The sequence below is a fragment of the Dendrobates tinctorius genome, unplaced genomic scaffold (genome assembly GCF_039654945.1).
Source record: "Dendrobates tinctorius isolate UK_male_01 unplaced genomic scaffold, ASM3965494v1 ptg000065l, whole genome shotgun sequence".
NCBI classification, from domain to species: Eukaryota; Metazoa; Chordata; class Amphibia; order Anura; family Dendrobatidae; genus Dendrobates; species Dendrobates tinctorius.
Genome location: NW_027361733.1, coordinates 25,918,511 through 25,938,062, shown reverse-complemented (window position 1 = coordinate 25,938,062; position 19,552 = coordinate 25,918,511). Strand labels below are relative to the sequence as shown.

The window sequence follows — 19,552 nt, the reverse complement described above, 5'->3', positions numbered from 1 at the left end:
GTCCAGCTTCCACCTCAATGAGGAAATATCACTACCGTCTCTTTGCCCGGCTCCCGTTCATAGGGTAGAGAAGGCTCTGCATACGCTTGACCTTGTCAGGGCATTGCGTATTTACGTGTCTAGGACTGCTCCCTTCCGGAAGTCTGATTCACTTTTCCTTCTTCCAGAAGGCGTTCGCAAGGGCCTACCGGCTTCCAAAGCCACCCTTGCTAGGTGGATGAAGTCCACCATTCAAGAGGCTTACCGCCTCAACAATTCTCCCCTTCCAGCCGGTATCACGGCACTCTACGTCCACTGTCTAGGGGACTGTCAGCACAATATTCGTCCACTGCTTCCCACCCAGGGACTACTTTGGGACGTCCCACGGTTCTGTGTCCCCCAATAAGGCGACAGAGTAAAGGAGATTTTTGTGTACTCACCGTAAAATCTCTTTCTCTTAGCCTTTATTTGGAGGACACAGCTCCCACCCTGTTGCCCTTGCGGGCCGCTGTTACGGTTGGGTTCTCATATTGTTGTTTGAGCCTGTTTATAGTAGCCTTTTTTACAGGCATGGTTATGTTTCTGGTATATTCCTCCTAATGCTTTTGCATAAAACTGGAGAAGGCTGACGCCGTCCAGGCGTGTATACTGCAGAGGAGGAGCCAAAGTTAATCTTTTTCAGATTATGCATAGTGTCGCCTCCTAGTGGACAGCAGCATAACACCCACGGTTCTGTGTCCCCCAATTAAAGGCTAAGAGAGATTTTACGGTGAGTACACAAAAAGGTCCTTTTTTTTTTTTTTTTTTTTTTTTTCTTAAAAAAAAATTGTCATTTCTGATATTTTCTTAAATGCAAAACAAGTCACGGTAAATTCACCACTAACAAAGTACAATGTGTCCTGAAAAAAACAGTCTCTTTTATCACTGGGATCTGTTAGTGTTTGAGAGTTATTGCCGCATAAAGTGACACTGGTCAGATTTGAAAACTTTAGCCTGGTCACTAAGGGGTGAAACCAGCGTACGGATTTGACATTGTATGTTCTAAGAAATTAATGTAATTTCCATTTGTATTCTCTATTTAGCCTTAGCCCCTGATTAATCAATTGATGGCATGGTGGTTTTTTGTTTTGTTTTTGCAAAGACAGGTTTTAAAATTTTTCTTTATTTTGTGTCGAATTCATGTTGTGTGTAAGGACCGATTTTTGGTCTGAAAACACGTCAACTTTGTAACTTGTTGTTTGTTTTTGTTTTTTTTTTCCATCTCAGCGATCACAGGGTGACGTCTTTCAGAGACCTAGTGCACGCACAGGAAGAGGAGGAAGAAGAAGAGGAAGGGCAAAGGTCAAATTTCCTATATATTCGCCCAGTGTTGAGTGTGTGATTCAGAATATTTGTGGCGATGCTAATGTCACTGGTAACAGTTTTGTGACCCAAATAACACATGGTTGCAGGAAGCTTAGATATAAGCAGCTGTTTGTTAGGCTTGTGTTCAAGGTGTTTTAAATTATCTATGGTTTTATTTCCCTCAGTGGCGGTCAAGCGAGAGTTTCCACAAGGCATGTCACCAAATGGCTCCGCATAGCTTAGATTCTTTGGTTGCTCTGAATGTGGTGTGTAGTGAGGAAGGAAGATTTAAAGGGAACCTGTCACCTGTTTTGGCCACTATAAGATGCGGCCACCGCCTTTCAGGGCTTATCTACAGCATTCTATAATGCTGTAGATAAGCCCCCGGTCTGACCTAAAAGATAAAAAAATAAGTTTTATTTACCTCACCCGGGGGGGGGGAGGGGTGCAGTCTGGTCCAATGGGTGTTGCAGGTCTGGGTCTGGCGCCTCGCATCTTGTGACGCTGCTCTTCTGCTTGCTTCATGGCTCCCTGGCATCGCGCTCCTGCGCAGGCGTACTTTGTGTCCTGTTGAGGGTAGAGCAAAGTACTGCAGTGCGCTGGGCCTCTCAGACCTTTCCTGGTGCCTGCACACTGCAGTACCTTGCTCTACCCTCAAAAGTACAAAGTACGCCTGCGCAGGAGTGCGATGCCAGGGAGCCATGAAGCAAGAAGATGGGAGGTGCCGGACCCGAACCTGCGACTACCACCGGACGGCCGGGGGAGTATAATAAGTTATTTTTCTTATCATTCGGGTCAGACCAGTGGCTTATCTACAGCATTATAGAATGCTGTAGATAAGCCCTGAAAGGCGGTGGCCGCGTCTTATAGCGGAAAAAAGCAGACGACAGGTTGCCTTTAAATACGGGGTTTTTCCAATCATAGACCTTTTTATAATTAAATTCTTAGGGACAGTATTATAATAGTTATATTCTTGTACATAGGGGCAGTATTATAGTAGTTATATTCTTGTACATAGGGGCAGTATTATAGTAGTTATATTCTTGTACATAGGGGCAGTATTATAGTAGTTATATTCTTGTACATAGGGGGCAGTATTATAGTAGTTATATTCTTGTACATAGGGAGCAGTATTATAGTAGTTATATTCTTGTACATAGGGGGCAGTATTATAATAGCTATATTCTTGTACATAGGGGGCAGTATTATAGTAGTTATATTCTTGTACATAGGGGCAGTATTATAGTAGTCATATTCTAGTATATTAAGGACAGTAATATAATATTTGTCTGTGGATTATGATATTGCAGGTTTTATGCTGGTGGTTCAGAGAGAAGCGGGCAGCAAATTGTTGGTCCTCCAAGAAAGAGGAGCCCTAATGAGCTGGTGGAAGATCTCTTCAAAGGAGCCAAAGAACATGGAGCTGTTGCTGTGGACAGAACTACCAAAAGCCCTGGAGAAAGCAGCCGATCATCGGTAAGCCCAGTGATAGGATGCCTATGCAGACTGCACCATAATAGCTGATAATCCAGTTTCTATTGGCACCTGCTGACCCTGATACTCTATAAATTCCCGTGAGCACTTCATTAGGTCCAAGTAATTGAGAACTCTGCTTTGGCTGATAATCTTTTCTCTTTTCAGCCATTTGCAGGCGGTGGGTACAGGCTGGGGGCAGCCCCAGAGGAGGAATCTGCCTATGTAGCTGGTGCTCGCAAACATCACCAAGGACAAGATGTGAGTATCTGACAATATTTTATCTGAATGTTTCTTGGATTTGTTGGCGCTGTCCGGTCGCTTAGATTTTCTACGGGTTTATGAGTAGTTAAATTCTCATCCTCTGCTGCAGGTCCACGTAGTCCTAAAGCTCTGGAAGAACGGATTCAGTATGGACGAAGGTGAACTGCGTAGCTATCAGGATCCTAGCAATGCACAGTTCTTGGAAGCAATACGCAGAGGGTATGCATTTGGGGATATTTTTTTATTAGTGATCTGGGGTCACAAGAAAGGATTCTGTAATGTTAAACATTCAGGAGATTGAGTGTATGATTAGATAAACTACTGGGGATCCAATTGCTGGAAGCCCATAAAAGAAAAGCTTAATAAAATGCCACTTATTCTTTTGATGGTTTTTTTTTTTTTTTTTTTTTTAGGCAATATTGTCACTTCACTAGTGACTCAGAAGATCCTTTTGTTTTAGGCAACTATGTTAGACATATTTATTGTATTACTACTCAATATACCACTAATATCTAAATGACCAAAAAGACTTGGCCAAGGCCCATTAGCTTATATTGTATGGTATAGTCAAATCCTCTTACGAGGGTTAAAGCTGCTACTTGACACTGACGATGAGTTTTGGGGGCCACTCATTTTAGTAGGAAACAGAATGCTACTTTAACCTTGTTTCTCCAAATATATAAAATCAGGGAGATTCCAGGCGAGCTCCGCAGGCTAGCCCAGGGCGGACAGGTGAACTTGGATATGGAAGATCACCGTGATGAAGACTTTGTGAAGCCTAAAATGTCCTTCAAAGCTTTCACAGGAGAAGGACAGAAACTCGGCAGGTGAGAGATATGCCCCCAATTATATTGATGCCTCTTGTATTAGGACATTAATACTGTAGTTTTTCTAACACTTATAGTTTTCTTTTCCTCCTTTTTGGTTGCTGCCAGTACAACCCCCAATGTCCTGAGCACAGCGTCCCCCTCACAGCAGGCTGAAAATGAAGCCCGGGCCAGCTCCTCGGTGAACATCGACAGCTCCGACCCCACCACTAACATTCAGATTCGGCTGGCAGATGGGGGAAGACTGGTCCAAAAGTTCAATCACAGTCACCGGTAAGCATTCCACTTCCATCGTGTCTATCCACAGCGGTTTACCAATGTTCATATTTCAATTAGAGATGTGTAAAATCATGATTGCATGGCACCTTCACCAGCAGTGAGGACAAAGGGGGGGTCTGGCTTCACGTCTCACTGAAGAGCTAAGTGATAGTGATGACCCAGTTCAGGATACAAATATTGTTGATACAGAGATACAAGTATTTTTCTGTGTCATGTGTACATCTTACGTCAGGTACAGGTGTGTGGAGCAGGTTCAGTAACTGACACTCCTCTACCCATGGCATGTTTCAGCTGTGTTATACTGCCAGTAATGGCAGCAATTGGACGTAGCATTTTTGTGCTTCATTTTTGAATGCAGGTTCAAAAATATTTTTTAAAAATATTAAATAATGTATCATATTTTTCTGTTAAGACACACTCTTATTATCCGAATTGTAGCTGCAGTGGAATTTGCCTGCTGTAGTGGAGTGGGTTTCCGTGGTAGCTGCTGCAGGAAGATTCCTGGTGGAAGCAGGAGTAGGGCGATGCTGCTGGCCCCATACTGGTAGGGCTGGATGTTCGGCAGTGCATCAGCTCCACCGACATTTTGTGACAGTCTGAAGCCCCGCACTTTCCATACTCTTCAATGCGGTGGACTCCGTGAATATGGCCACCGGAGGCAGCGTATATGCAGTTTGAGATCTCTGCAATGAGATCTCCTCTTTCAAGATCACCATTGCGCATGCCGCTGCCTCCTGCAGCCATTGTCCCAAAGGCCACTGCATTGAAAAGTATGGAAAGTGCGGGGCTCTGGGCTTTCACATAATGTCAACGGAGCCCCTGTACTGTCAAACACCCTGTCCCTAGCAGCTTGGGGCATGCAGCATCATCCTGCTCCTGCCGCCGCCGAACACCCTGCAGCAGCGACCCTGCCACCTGGGACCCCGCTCCATCTCCGTCCTCCCGGGTAAGCTACCGTAAAAGTGGATTATAGCACACACCACCATTTTATTAAAACTTTTTTTTATTTTCTCCTCTCCAAAATTTAAGGTGCGTGTTATAAACCTTCTAATCTGCAAAATACGGTATAGGCCAAAATTGTCCCTCATTTCTCAAATTATAAATAAGGAAATTAAATAAAATAGGGATTTTTGTGTGTACTCACCGTAAAATCCTTTTCTCCGAGCCAATCATTGGGGGACGCAGGACCATGGGTGTTATGCTGCTTGCCACTAGGGGGACACTAAGTGAACACAGAAAAAAGTTAACTCCTCTGCAGTATACACCCTCTCGCTGGCTGAGATTTCCCCAGTTCGGTGAAAAAGCAGTAGGAGCATTAAACAAATAACAATAACTCTGTCAAAACATAAAGACGCTACAGTAAGCCAATAGGCTAAACAGGGTGGGTGCTGTATCCCCCAACAATTGGCTCGGAGAAAAGGATTTTACGGTGAGTACCACAAAAATCCCTATTTCTCCTACGCCTCATTGGGGGACACAGGACCATGGGACGTCCTAAAGCAGTCCCTGGGTGGGGAGCATACAACTGCTAATACCCCCCATGTACCACTGACTTAACATTGTGGTACTGCCGATTGCAGGATGCGTCTGCCAAGAGCTGCATCCGCAGAGGCCTGAGAATGAATTTGGTAATGTTTTATAAAGGTATGCAGACTAGACCAAGACCTGTTCTGCCGTCGCCAGGTGCCGACTGACCCAAGAGGTGCCCACTGATCGGGTAGAATGCACCTTAATTTCTGCTGGGACAGGTGTGTCCCTCACACGGTAGGATTCCTGAATAGCCAAGCGAATCCACCTGGCTAGCATGGCTTTTGAGGCGGCTAGACCCTTGGAAGTACGAACAGGGCATCGAACTTGCGGAAGGGAGCCGTCCGCGAGATGTACCGTCTAAGAACCCTAACCACATCCAGGGTGTGGAGGGCCTTTTCAATGCGATGGACTGGTGCCGGACAGAAGGAAGGCAAAACAATTTCCTCATTGAGATGAAAGGAAGACACGACTTTGGGCAGTAAAGACAGGGACGTCCTGAGAACTGCTTTGTCCTGATGAAAATTCAGGAACGGAGGACGGCAGGACAGGGCCACCAATTCTGAAACTCGTCTGATTGATGTAATTGCCACTAGAAAGACCAGCTTCCAAGAGAGAATAGTTAGTGGTACGTCCTGCAGTGGTTCAAAAGGAGGCTCCAAGAACCAAGTTAAAGTACCAAGATTCCAATGGCCTTTTATAGGGAGGCGCCACATGGGAAACTCCCTGAATGAACGTCTTCACCTGCTGTTTGGTGGCAATTTTGCGTTGGAATAGAACTGACAAAGCTGTAATTTGGCCCTTGAGCGAGCTAACTGCGAGGCCTGACTCTAATCTGGATTGTAGGAATTCCAATATGGAAGGAATGGAAAACACCAGAGGGGATCGTCCATGGTCCTTGCACCACGAGAAGAGTGTTTTCCAGGTGCGGTGATAAATGCACATGGACAGGGGCTTCCTAGTACTAATCATGGTGGAGATCACATCATGAGAAAAACTAGCCTGTGCTAAAATCCAGGATTCAACGGCCACGCCGTCAGACAGGGCCCCATAGTTCTGGTGGTAAATCGGGCCCTGTGAGAGTAGATCCATGCGAGCTGGAAGTCGCCAGGGAACGTTGGCGACTAGTTGTACTAGTTCTGCGTACCATGCCCGGCGCAGCCAATCTGGCATGACTAGGATCACTGCTACTCCCTCTGCTTTGATTTTCTTGATGACACTCTGGGAGCAAGGGAAGAGGGGGGGGGGGAAATGTACAGGAGCCGGAACAGGTGCCATGGCAGAACTAGGGCGTCCGCTCCGATGGCACATGGATCGCGTGATTGGACAATAAATCGAGGAACCTTGTTTAGTCTTGAGGCCATGAGATCCACATCCAGAGTCCCCCAGCGATGGCAAATCTGCTTTAAGACTTCCGGATGAAGAGACCACTCTCCTGAGGCAAGGCCTTGGCGACTGAGAAAATCCGCCGCTCAATTGTCTACCCCCGGGATGTGGATTGCTGAGATGGGCGAATGGTTGGTCTCCGCCCAATGGAGGATGTGACTCACTTCGTGCATGGCCATCCTGCTCCGGGTACCCCCCTGACGGTAGATATACGCCACAGCCATGGCGTTGTCGGATTGGATCCTGATGGGGGTGACCTGCGAGGAGATGGTGGAAACTCAGTTGGTGCTAATCTGATCACTCGTATCTCCAAGATATTGATGGAGAGACGTGACTCTCGAATTGACCAACGACCCTGTGCCATGTGGTGACGAAAAACCGCACCCCAGCCCAGAAGACTTGCGTCGGTGATCACCACCGACCATCGTACTGGGAGAAAGGACTTCCATTGATTCAGGGAGGATTTCAGTGTCCACCACTTGAGGGCTTGTCTGACCCGCAGGGACAGAAGGAACTGACAGTCCAGGGAGAACAGGTTCTTGTCCCAAGTTAACAGCAAAGCATGTTGTAAAGAGCGGAGATGGAACTGTGCGAATGGGACTGCTTCTATCATAGAATCGTAGAGTTGGAAGGGACCTCCTGGGCCATCTGGTCCAACCCCCTGCTCACCATTTTTCTGAGAACTCTCATGCTGAAACGTATGGAGTGAGAAACCGGTCGGGAAAGAGTCCGTGCTCCCTGTTGTAAGGCTCGGGCCTTTTCTGGAGGGAGAATGACCAACCCGCGGGAAGTGTCCAAGATCATTCCCAAAAAGGAAATCTGCTGGGCCGATGTTGGTGAAGACTTTTTTCGAAGTTTATCTTCCAACCCAGGCGAGAAAGTGTATTTACTGTGATATCCACGGATTCCTCGCAGGCTGGAAGAGACAGACCCTTGATTAGCAGTTCGTCCAGATACGGCAGTACCACCACTCCCTGAGTGTGAAGAACGACCATGACAGCTGCCATGACCTTGGTAAAGACCCTGGGGGCGGTAGCGAGTCCGAAGGGCAAGGCAACGAACTGGAAGTGTTCCTTGCGAATTGCAAAATGCAGGAACTGCTGGTGGGACAGGCAAATTGGGATGTGAAGGTAAGCATCTTTGATATCGATGGATGCTAGGAACTCTCCTTTTTCCATTCGGAATCGCGGTACCTTGAAAAACTGATTTAACAGCTTGAGGTCCAGTATGGGCCGCATTGTGCCATCCTTCTTTGGAAGGTTTGAATAAAAAACCCCGAACCTTTTGTCTTGAGGGACCGGAATGATTACTCCGTCCCTTTTGCAGCTCATGAACGGCCTGAAGGAAGGCTTTTGTCTTGGCAGGCGAGGATTGGAAAAAACGTGTTGGAGGAGGGGAAGAAAATTCTATTTTGTATCCGGAGGACGCCAGCTCCCTGACCTACTCATCGTGACAGGGACGCAGCCCACTCAGGGGGACTAAACGCATGGAGCACCGTAGCAGCGGCGACGTATGGCGTGGGAGTCCAAACCGGGTCTCAATCCGTGCATGGCTGATTAGTTTGGGCACTGGGCAAGGCAGACTTGCAAGCGGTAAAGAACGCGGTGTGCTTCTTAGTAGCCCTTTTGGCTTCCTTTAGATTGAGACATAGTGCCCCTGAAAGGGTTACAGGCAGAGCCTGGGCTGCAGCTTCAGGGAATGTGCAGACAATGGGTTAAGCTTTGTTCTGAGGGCAGATGCAGCTTACCCACGGTCCTGATGCTGTGTCCCCAGGAGGAATAGCGGTGGCCCTGCAGCGTCACCAGATGCTGTCAGTGCGCGCCCTGCAGCCGTGACAGAGCCTGAGGCGAAAAGGACATGGCCCCCGAGACTAGCAGGGCGCTTCTCATACAGAGCGAGAAGCGCCAAGGACGTGGGCGGCGGCGCTATGTAAATTGCGGCCTAGTCAGCTGGGAACTAAATTTCAGGGCCTGCCTGCAGTGAGCGCCGGGTGAAGGAGAGAATGGGGGGGCCGCGACAGGGCAGGGTGCCGGTGTACCGCAGCTGACACTAGGTCAGCGCTTCTCCCAGGGACCAGGACCCGACCCCATACCTCCAATCCGGTGCTCACTCAGTCCAGGACCCAGCCTGCAGATCTCATCCTCCCGGGCGATGCAGCAGAGCCGGGGGAGTTCTTAAAGGGGTATACCTCAATCGATTTCCCCCCCCCCCCCCCAGGCAGGGGGATGGAGAGGCCATGGGGCTGATTCAGGATATCCGAAGCGCTCCTAAATTCTTCTCTGTGTGCTCCGTGCGCTTGCCCTCGTATCTGTGTGGGGAGATCGGGACCGTAAAGGAACAGTCGCCCAGAAGAATCCGGTATGCCCCAGTCGTCGCAGGAGAGCGTACGGGGAGGTATACTCCGCGTTCTCGCCTATTGTTGGTTCGGGGGAGAGCGGACCCTTGAAAGGAATCCGTCGCCCCCTTCACTCTGTTAATTAAAAAAATAAATTACAGAAAAAATTTCAAAAATCGAAAATAAAAACGTTGGGGTCTGAAGCCAGACCCAAGTGCCTCCTACAGACACTAAGCAAGAACTGGGTAAATCTCAGCCAGCGAGAGGGTGTGTACTGCAGAGGAGGAGTTAACTTTTTTCTGTGTTCACTTAGTGTCGTCCTAGTGGCTAGCAGCATAACACCCATGGTCCTGTGTCCCCCAATGAGGCGTAGGAGAAATAAAGATTTTGTATTGCAGAGTCTGTAAAAGTCCGGTCAATGAAATGCTTTTATTTTATTCCATTTTTCCAAAACAAATGGAATAAAACTAAAAGAACAAAATTCCGTTTGTATTCCAAAATGATACCAATAAAAACTACAGCTTTTACTGCATAAAAAGTCCATATGGCTATTGACGGAAAATTAATGACGTTATGGATCTTGAAAGGATGGGAAGAACAACAAAAGCACAAAAATGAAAATTCGCCCCAACCGGGAAGTGATTGAGAGGTCTATATTGATTTGTTTTTTGGATGCAGTGAGACCTCTTCTCTCCAATGATGTCTGGGCTCTATTTGTAGGGGTAGTAAGGAAGGTCAGAGACCAGTGACAGGTGAATGACTAGTAACAATGCATCTTTAAAAAAAAAAAAAAAAATGCCCCCAGTAGCACAGACATAGTATTTTAGGAGGGAGTGTACTGATCTTGTGAAGCAGAGCGGCCTCATCTTTATATTGGCAGAGGCATAATGAGGAAAATCGAGAAATAAGAGTCGATAGAAAAAGCAGCAGAGAGTATTAGGTGTTAGTGTTAGGTGGATTCATAACTGGCTTAGTGATCGGACCCTAAGAGTGGTCGTAAATGGCTGCACATCCAGTTGGAAGAATGTCTCAGTGGGGAAAATTAACCCTAAAGTCTGTTCTGGCGGCTGGAAAAAAAACTCTCTCTTGGGTATACTAATAGATCACAGACTGAATATGAGTCAACAGTGTGATGCAGCAGCAAAAAAGGCAAATGCAATTATAGGATGTATTAGCAGAAGCGGTGACCAGAAAATTGCCCACACAGAGAATTGCCATTTGCATCATCACAAAGTTTCAGATCTATGATATTTGAGGTGCAAGGTGAGGATGTTCACATGATATGTGAAAATTGCCCACAGACATGAATACCCACAGGAAAACAGTAGCGAGTTATAGGTAAGATGCTCTGCAAGACACGGGGATAGCATGCAAGTATACGTGAGATGCTCTGCAGGCCAGAAGAATATTCTAGAATTATAGGTGAGATGCTCTGTAGGACAGAGAATAGTATAGAATTATAGGTTAAGTGCTCTGCAGGATGGGGGATAGTATACAGGTATAGGTGAGATGCTCAGCAGGGCAGGAGAATAATATACAATTATAGGTGAGATGCTCTGCAGGACAGAGAATAGTATATAGAAATTATAGGTTAAATGCTCTGTAGGACAGGGGGATAGTATACAGGTATAGGTGAGATACTCTGCAGGGCAGGAGAATAATTCTCTCTGCAGGGCAGGAGAATTCTAGGAGAGATGCTCTGCAGCACATTTGCTTCTGCTTTTTGAGGGCAGGAGTCATAATGTTCTGTTGGTTCTTGAACTACATAGTAACATAGTAATTAAGGTTGAAGGAATACTTTAAGTCCATCTAGTTCAACCCATATCCTATCATAACTTGCCCTAACGTGTTGATCCAGAGGAAGGCAAAAAAAACCCATGTGGCAAACAGTAAGCTTCACATTGGGGAAAAAATTCCTTCCCGACTCCACATACGGCAATCAGACTAGCTCCCTGGATCAACGCCCTATCAAGGAATCCAGTGTATATACCCTGTAATATTATACTTTTCAAGAAAGGCATCCAGTCCCTTCTTAAATTTTAGTAGGGAATCACTCATTACAACATCATATGGCAGAGAGTTGCATAGTCTCACTGCTCTTACAGTAAAGAATCTACGTCTGTGAGTATGCTTAAACCTTCTTTCCTCCAGACGTAGAGGATGCCCCCTTGTCCCCGTCACAGGTCTAAGAGTAAAAATATCATTAGAAAGGTCTTTGTACTGTCCCCGCATATATTTATATATTGTAATAAGATCACCCCTAAGCCTTCGATTCTCCAAACTAAATAACCCCAAGTGTAATAACCTGTCTTGGTATTGCAGACCCCCTAGTTCCCTAATAACCTTGGTCGCTCTTCTCTGCACCCGCTCCAGTTCAGCTATGTCTTTCTTATACATCGGAGACCAGAACTGTACTCAGTATTCTAAGTTGTGATCTTTTGTTTTGAGAACTCAATGGCACTTTGAAGAGCGATGCAGTCGGCATTTCCAAGTCACCACTGCATTGATAGTATGAAATGCATGATATTCAAACCCCAAGTAAATCATAACTTTGTTGTTCCTCTGGCTAGAATACTTTAGATGAACTCAAAATACACTTTTATTGAAAATAAATTAAAAAAAATATGGGGAGAGAGCTATTAAACTACATGCTTTAACTAACCAAAATACAATTGGCTGGCACAGCAGGAAAGCCAATGTTCACTGGGGTTGTACCAAAAGGAATGACAGGATTGCCAATTTGAAACAATGGGGGTGGGGAAGCGCTGGAAGGAACATGTGAAATAATGTCAACAAGGAAACCCAGTTGACTTCCATGGGCTCCATTGAAATACAATACAGCACAACACAGGCAGCAAAGAAAATGCAGAATGGATTTCACCACAAGTCTCTGGGTCCAGCTTACTTCTCCGGGTTCTGCAGGTTCGGTTCACTCATACCTAGTCCCAGAGTACAGATTATGTTCTTACGAGCTGTCAGTCCACTGTGCTAAAAATAATTCCACTCTGTGTGGTGTGTATGGGCCTAGAGACCCTTATTCCAATCCATTCTGCAATTTCTTTCATCCTATGCCTGCCTACATCTGCAGTATATGTGTATGATGCATAACTACGTAGGATCTGTTCACTCTAACTCTTGGTAGTCATAAGTGGACAGGGAAGGAAGTGCAGGTGCCAGACTCACTGCCACTGAAATCAATGGGAGAGCGGCGCTGCTCTGGCACTTCCGGCTCCTCTGTTGGTCAGTGACATCACTATGGAGATGGATCGCCCCCATGGCTGTAGGGTTACTCTGTACCGGGCCGGTGTCTCAGAGGGATGTGTCACGGTGGCAGTGACCCGGTCCGTGGCCCTGGGCGTCCATTCGAAAGGGGTGAAACGTAGCTGAAAAAATTTTATAGGTAGATGATACGTGACGCCACCTGTGGTGCTCGGCAATGAAGGGGTTAAGCCGACGCTGCAGTGCAGATCCTCTGGGACAGATGGTATAAGGCAGCAAAGATGTTAAAGCTCCCCACAGGTAGAGCTGTAGTCCCAGGGCAGTAGTAATAGGTGTTGAGGAAGAGGGTGTAATGTTAGGCACAAAGATATAGCAGTGCTGAAGGGGTTGCAGGAAGAAGGCAATGACACAACAGGGTGCAGTTTCCTTTACCTTTACTTTGCTTTGTAAGTGCAGTCCAGGATCCAGATTACAGATGGAACAGGATTTAATAAGCCTGGAAGCAACTTGGGAATCTCTCTATGCAGATGGGTTGTGTAGTCTCCTTTCTAGCGCTTATCTGAGGCACTTGCAGTTCTGAGTTACACTGAAGTTCCTCTTGCTTGCTCTCTTTTAGAACTCCCCTCGTATGGCAGGCAGCTGTAGCCTCCTCTTTCTGGCTCACACACGCTGCTGTGCCTCCGAGTCTTAGTTGGGAACAGAGCATTTACAGCCTCTTGTTCCACCGTTTTTTTTTGCTGCAGGACCATCAGCATCCATACAACCTCGGATACTGGACTCCAGACAATGCGATACAGCTAGAAGTGAGCCTGACTTCAGCTCAATCCTCCAGCTCATCTCTCCCACGTCCACATACTTCGCCTTCTCCACACGAACTCCCTTAACTTCCCTTTCCTGGCCACAGAGAGCAGCTCCTCAGCAGTTTGGGTTCAGAGCTCCCTCTGCTGGCCTGGAGTGGGAACTGTGCTGTGTGCTGGATTTACCTGACAGAGAGATTCTTCATTGCTTCCAAGCATGACATCACCCTCCCTAGGAGAAAGGTAATGCCACTGTGGCGACCATACTCCTGGGGGCTCCACAAAGACACACAGGTCAGTGGGTGCTCTTGTCTGCTGGCCTGGCTGTCTTTCGAGAGCCTGCAAAAACCAGGGCTCATCCCACTGAATGCCCACACTTGATCCCCACGGGTAGAACACCACTCGGACAAGACAGGGTGAGGGGAACACACATTGGTAAGACTTGGTTTAACAACAGAAAAAAAACAGAGGTGCAACGACTGTGGTCGCGATGAAGGCCACAAGCAGGCATGGGGGTACAGATGCCTGCTTCTGCTGGATCTCCGTCCTCACTGAAGACGCAGATCCAGATGACATGCATGGTGTTACAGAGACCCGTCGGGTCCCTGCACTGCAATACATGCTGCACTGCGACACATGCAGTGGCTGTGAGCTGACGTGCAGCCACAGGGAGGGGCGCATGACAATGGCGCACACTCCGTTGTCAGTTGCCGGGCTGTGCGGTGGATACAAAAGACACTGGGCGACGTTGGAGCAGAGGAAAGGTGAGTAGAATGTTTTTAATTATGCATTAGGGGCATAACGGGGACACACACACTAGGATTGGCGACATATATACCAGGAAGTAGGCATATATACCAGGATGGAGACCATTTGGACCATACATACCAGGATGGGGACCATATTTACCAGCATTGGGACATATACTGTATACCAGGATGCAGACATATTCACCAGGATGATGGGCATATATACCAGGATGGGGGACATTTCACTACATAATGAAAGGGGCAATTCATAAATCTTTATAGAAATTAGAACACTACAGGGGCCCATACATCTGACCAATGTGTGTGTGTGTGGGGGGGGGGGGCAGGTCCAAATTTGGCAATGGGGCCCATCGGGCTTCAGTTACACCACTGCAAAAACATACATTCTCAGCAAGTACACGAGGTGGTACAAGTGGCAGAATTTCAACTTTCTGCTGTGTCTGCTGGGCTTCCAGGAACAACTATCTCTGCCAGCAGCTCCCTGCTTTTGTTGGGCTCCCACGGAGATGTGACCTGCAGTCCCATGTAACTCCACAGATAATACATTGATACTTCTGTGATGGCTCCTATGGATCACACTGCTGCTGGTTCTGCATGTGCTGCTGTTTTGGGCTGGTGGGAGGAGTAAGGCAGAATCAGTGAGAGATGAGAGCAGACTATATCTATCGCTGATAATGACAGACTGCTACAAACACAGATCTTCATTTTTGCAGTTTTGCACTAGTTCAACTGTAAATCTCAAGTTAATCACAGATCATGTGAACATTCTCACCTTGCACCTCAAAAATCATAGCGCTTAAACTTTGTGATGCTGCAATTTTCCTGTGGACATTTTTCAGGGAACCAGCAGCCGCATCCAGTCTAGATCACGTGAAGTCATTATTTCCCTCTACTCCTCTTTGGTCAGACCTCATCTGGAATATTGTGTCCAGTTCTGGGCGCCACATTTTAAAAAAGACATCAACAAACTGGAGCAAGTTCAGAAAAGAGCGACCAGAATGGTGACCGGTCTGCAAACCCTGTCTTATGAGGAAAGGTTGCAGGATTTGGGAATGTTTAGCTTGTAGAAGAGAAGACGGAGAGGAGACTTAAAGGGAATCTGTCACCCCTCTTTTGAGATATCATATAATGATATCATTCAATTGTGTGTCACATAAGGATTCTCTAAGTACTTTTGCTTCCCCCTGACCCCGCACCTTTCATGCATAAATACCTTTTTATATCGGTTCAGATGTATGTAAACTGCCGCAGTCCGGTCCGCTGGGCGGGGCTTATTCACCTGCTCCCCCCCCTCCCTGTCTACACAAGAAGAAATGTGTAGAGCAAGACAGGGAGGGGGGGAGCAAATGATAATGATAAGGGTGCCCATACTTTTGCACGGTCAAATTTTGTTTAAATGCAGATTGCACATTTTCTGTTAGTACCATAAACCTCATTTGAATCCAGAAATATAACGGAGTCCATCAGTTATTAGATATATGAAACTGAAATAGCTGTTGCAAAAACCAAAATTGTTATAAAGAAAAAAGGTTAACATTAATAGGGGTGCCCAAACTTTAACATATGACTGTATCTCAAGGGCTGTCACATTGTAGAAGGATCATCTTTATTCTCATTTGCACAAGGAAAGACTAGAAGCAATGGGATGAAACTGAATGGGAGGAGACACAGATTAGGCCTGTTTCACACTTCAGTTTTTTGTTTCAGTTAAAACCCGCCAAAAAGGCGGAAAGCAGATCCGTTCCTACCTGAAGTGAACAGATGCCACCGGATCTGTTTTTTTGACGGATCCGCAGAATTTTAAAGGAACCGCTGCCCAGAGAGAGAGACTTTTTTCACTGTCTGCCAGAAATGATTTCAGGGTTAAATTTCCTCCTGACTTCATTCCTCCAGGCATGCGCTGTATAACAATGCGGATCTTGCAGTAAAAAAAAAAACGTTACATGGTCTGTCCAGGCATCTCGGCGGACGCAAAAAATTTGACGGAACCGCAAAAAAAAACGGATCCAACGGATGGCCAACCGTCAAGATCCGCCGGTAATGCAAGTCAATGGGGAAAAAACGGATCCGCCAAAAAAATGGCGGATCCGTTTTTTTGCAAAAACGGCGGATTTTGACTGATGGTCAAAAACAGAAGTGTGAAACAGGCCTTGGATATTAGAAAAAACTTTTTGACAGAGTAATCAATGAGTGGAACAGGCTGCCAGGAGAGGTGGTGAGTTCTCCTTCTATAGAAGTCTTCAAACAGAGGCTGGACAGACATCTGACTGGGATGATTTAGCGAATCCTGCTTTGAGCAGGGGCGTGGACCTGATGGCCCAGGAGGTCCCTTCCAACGCTATGATTCTATTTACAGAGGCAAATAGAGGCGAGTGGGTAATTGCTGATTGTTGGGTAGCACAGACTATGTTACAGGCTCATGATATGAGGAAGGCAAGTAGGAGGTCACACATGGAGAACTAGATAATGGAAGGAATAGTTGCACAGAGTAACAGTAATTTTTAGTAATGTAAGGCGTTTAACGAGTGCAACTGTAGAAGTTTTAGGGTCCTCTCTGCTTGGTGCACAGATGTTACCTTATCTCCTAAACGAACACTTTACACCAATTACTTTCTGCTGTCACTGACATTATCTGTCTCTTGCAGGATCCGTGACATCCGTATGTTTATTGCGAGCGCCCGACCAGCAATGGCTGCTACCAGCTTTGTACTGATGACAACTTTCCCAAACAAAGAGTTGACTGATGAAAACCTGACACTGAAGGAGGCAAACCTTCTGAATGCCGTCATTGTGCAGCGATTAATATGACATCACATCCCCCCCCCCCCCCCATCCCATCATTCTATTCCAATCTTCCCTTCTGTGCTAACCTCTTCTGGTGACATGAAGCCATTCTGTCTTGTAGTCCTGGGTTCCCCAATGCTTCGGGTGGACTCTCATATCCTCTCTAGACGTACATTTTGCAGGATTTGTAATAAGCATTGGACTTAAAGTGAAATAAATAGGAAATAATACCAAAAAACCTTCAATGCTGTCTTAATGATTTACATGTCAGACCTGAATCCTGAGCTTGGCCATTTATCCCAAATGCCTGAGGTAAGGATCGTAGAAAAGCTTCCTATATCCAAAAATGGTTCCCTTGAATAAGAGATCCGGTGTGAATATTGCAAATGTCTATATTTTAATACTGTCGCTTTCAGGTCCAATATTCTGAATGGATTAATTTTGGAAAATATCTTTGTAGGCGAAGTACCACCGCACTCTCTTCACGATACAGAGCTCCAAATCTGCTGCATAAGTATAGTTTTACATGATAAAGTCCTGTCTACCTGCAGCCACCACTAGAGGGAGCTCACTGCTTTGCATTCTGCTATCTTATTGCTCCCTCTTGTGGTGGCTCCAGGGAGCCAAAAGTTTAATATTAGCTCAAGAGATAAATTCAAATGGAATTGACTTTTACAAAAATAAGTGTTCGTCAAAATGAAGATTTTTTTTTTTTTGGGAAGTCTCTTCCACATGGAATCAGCAAAATAGTGACCACTGTTCACCATTTTTTCTGAACCATGATGGGCCATCAAAAGGATAAAAAAAAAAAATCCTTATATTCACCTCACCTCTTCAGCCCCTCTGCCCCTCTGCTATTCTCCAAAACTCGAAAACCTGTCTGGCCCTTGCACATCTTCTGATACCCTGCTGCTTGTGTTCTAATCTTCTGGCCTCTCACACGTTGCCGGATTTCCGTCTGTCATGGCGCTCCGGGCGAGTTCTGCGCATCAGAGCAAGACGATCATGTTGAATGCTGTGATGTCATTATGATGACTTTCTGATCGCTTGCACAGAACTCCTAGGCACCATGACAGCCGGACGACCAGTAAAGAGTAGGAGGCCCCAAGATTCCAATGCGAGCAGTGGGGAATCAGAAGATGCAGCGAGGACAGACAGGTGGCGGTAAGTTGCAGAGGAGCCGGGGGGGTGAGTATAAAGATTTTTTTTACATAATTTTCAAATTTATTTACCTTTTATAATGCAAACATAATAAACAAAGAATAACTTCTTCGCAAATACAGTGCCAGCAAAAAAAAAACCTTTACAAGTTCCACAAAAATCTTAGCATTCAACCAGTGCAGCTTTAATTTTACCAGAGCAGTGTGAGAAGTGAAAGCTGAGCTTTGATTGGTTGCTATGGGTAAGCCAGTTTTGCTATTAGACCGTTTTTGATGATCTCCCCCATTGTGTACACTTTAAAAAGTGAAATCATGATGCAGATTTTACATGTAAGGTTTTTTTTTTTTTTCTGGAACTGTACATTGTCCCAGGAACAGGTGAATTCGTATTTTTCCTGATCCGCTCATCACTGTTTAGGTCTATGCAAGTGACTTAGAGAGCTGACCAATATAAAGATATATGAAAGAGAACGTGAAAGCTGATACATGGCTGGACAACGGTCTGCATGATCACAGACAGGTACATTTCAGAGAAAAGCAAACTTTAAAAGCCGCCAGAAATCAAGCAGCACTGGAGACGAGTTGGACATGGTTTTTCCTCCCTGAATGCATGTATAAACATACCTGGCTGAAGTCTTGTGGTTTGGGCAGCATGTATCACCTGTCAGGTTTCTATCAGGTTCTCTTTAAAGAATCAGCAATCGCCTTTTTTTTTTTTTTTTTTTTTTTTTTTTTAACTAATTGAATAAACAATAATGTTGCCTTTTAGCTAAGCATAATATACTATTCCATTGGATATGTCACCTTCTTCAATCCTCTTGCAGATCCTACAGTCTGTACTGCAGTAGATCAACACTAGACAGCTGGATTATAAACTATGGGTGTCTCTTAGAAAAGTTATGCTTTCCAGGCTCATCAGCTGTGGCAAAATTAAGACTCCCAGTAAGTTGTCAGGGCATGCGGGTAAGGTAATTTTGGCAGCAAAGCTGGAGATCCGCTTAGAAAGATTACCAGAATGGTCTGTGCTTATTGACCCCTAATCTTTGGCTCTGATATAATGGGGGAGATGGGGCTCAGATATTATGGTAGCGCATTGCAGATGGAGCAAACTACATCACAGGTATGCTAGCAGGAAGGGGCAGAGGTGTACCTATCGGCTTCTGGGCCGCAGCACAAATTCTGTAACAGGGTCCACACCTAGCACATACTGTTTATAATCAAGGTACCCAATGTGGCAAAGGGCATTTTGGGCAATGCAATTACTGCCTCTACACAGCTGGTGGTTGGATAATAAAATGTCTCATATTATTTTTTTTTTTACAATTTTGCTTTGGCTATGAGACTGGACTGGGTATTATTTATGGGTTTTAATTCCCGTTTTTAGCCAAGTAAAGCATGTTCTTTATAT

General features: G+C 45.8%; 1 protein-coding gene across 1 annotated transcript in view; it reads left to right on the top strand.

Annotated features, from left to right (window-relative positions):
* The window catches only part of NSFL1C (NSFL1 cofactor), a 47,270-nt gene extending 30,041 nt beyond the window's left edge, over positions 1 to 17,229 (top strand). Inside the window, exons 3-9 of the mRNA XM_073580795.1 lie at positions 1,246 to 1,320; positions 2,634 to 2,799; positions 2,965 to 3,057; positions 3,170 to 3,279; positions 3,750 to 3,887; positions 3,996 to 4,160; positions 16,846 to 17,229. Coding sequence (XP_073436896.1) covers positions 1,246 to 1,320; positions 2,634 to 2,799; positions 2,965 to 3,057; positions 3,170 to 3,279; positions 3,750 to 3,887; positions 3,996 to 4,160; positions 16,846 to 17,008 — 910 coding nt within the window. The 3' untranslated portion in view covers positions 17,009 to 17,229. The remainder of the gene's footprint in view (positions 1 to 1,245; positions 1,321 to 2,633; positions 2,800 to 2,964; positions 3,058 to 3,169; positions 3,280 to 3,749; positions 3,888 to 3,995; positions 4,161 to 16,845) is intronic.
* The last annotated feature ends 2,323 nt before the right edge of the window (positions 17,230 to 19,552 follow it).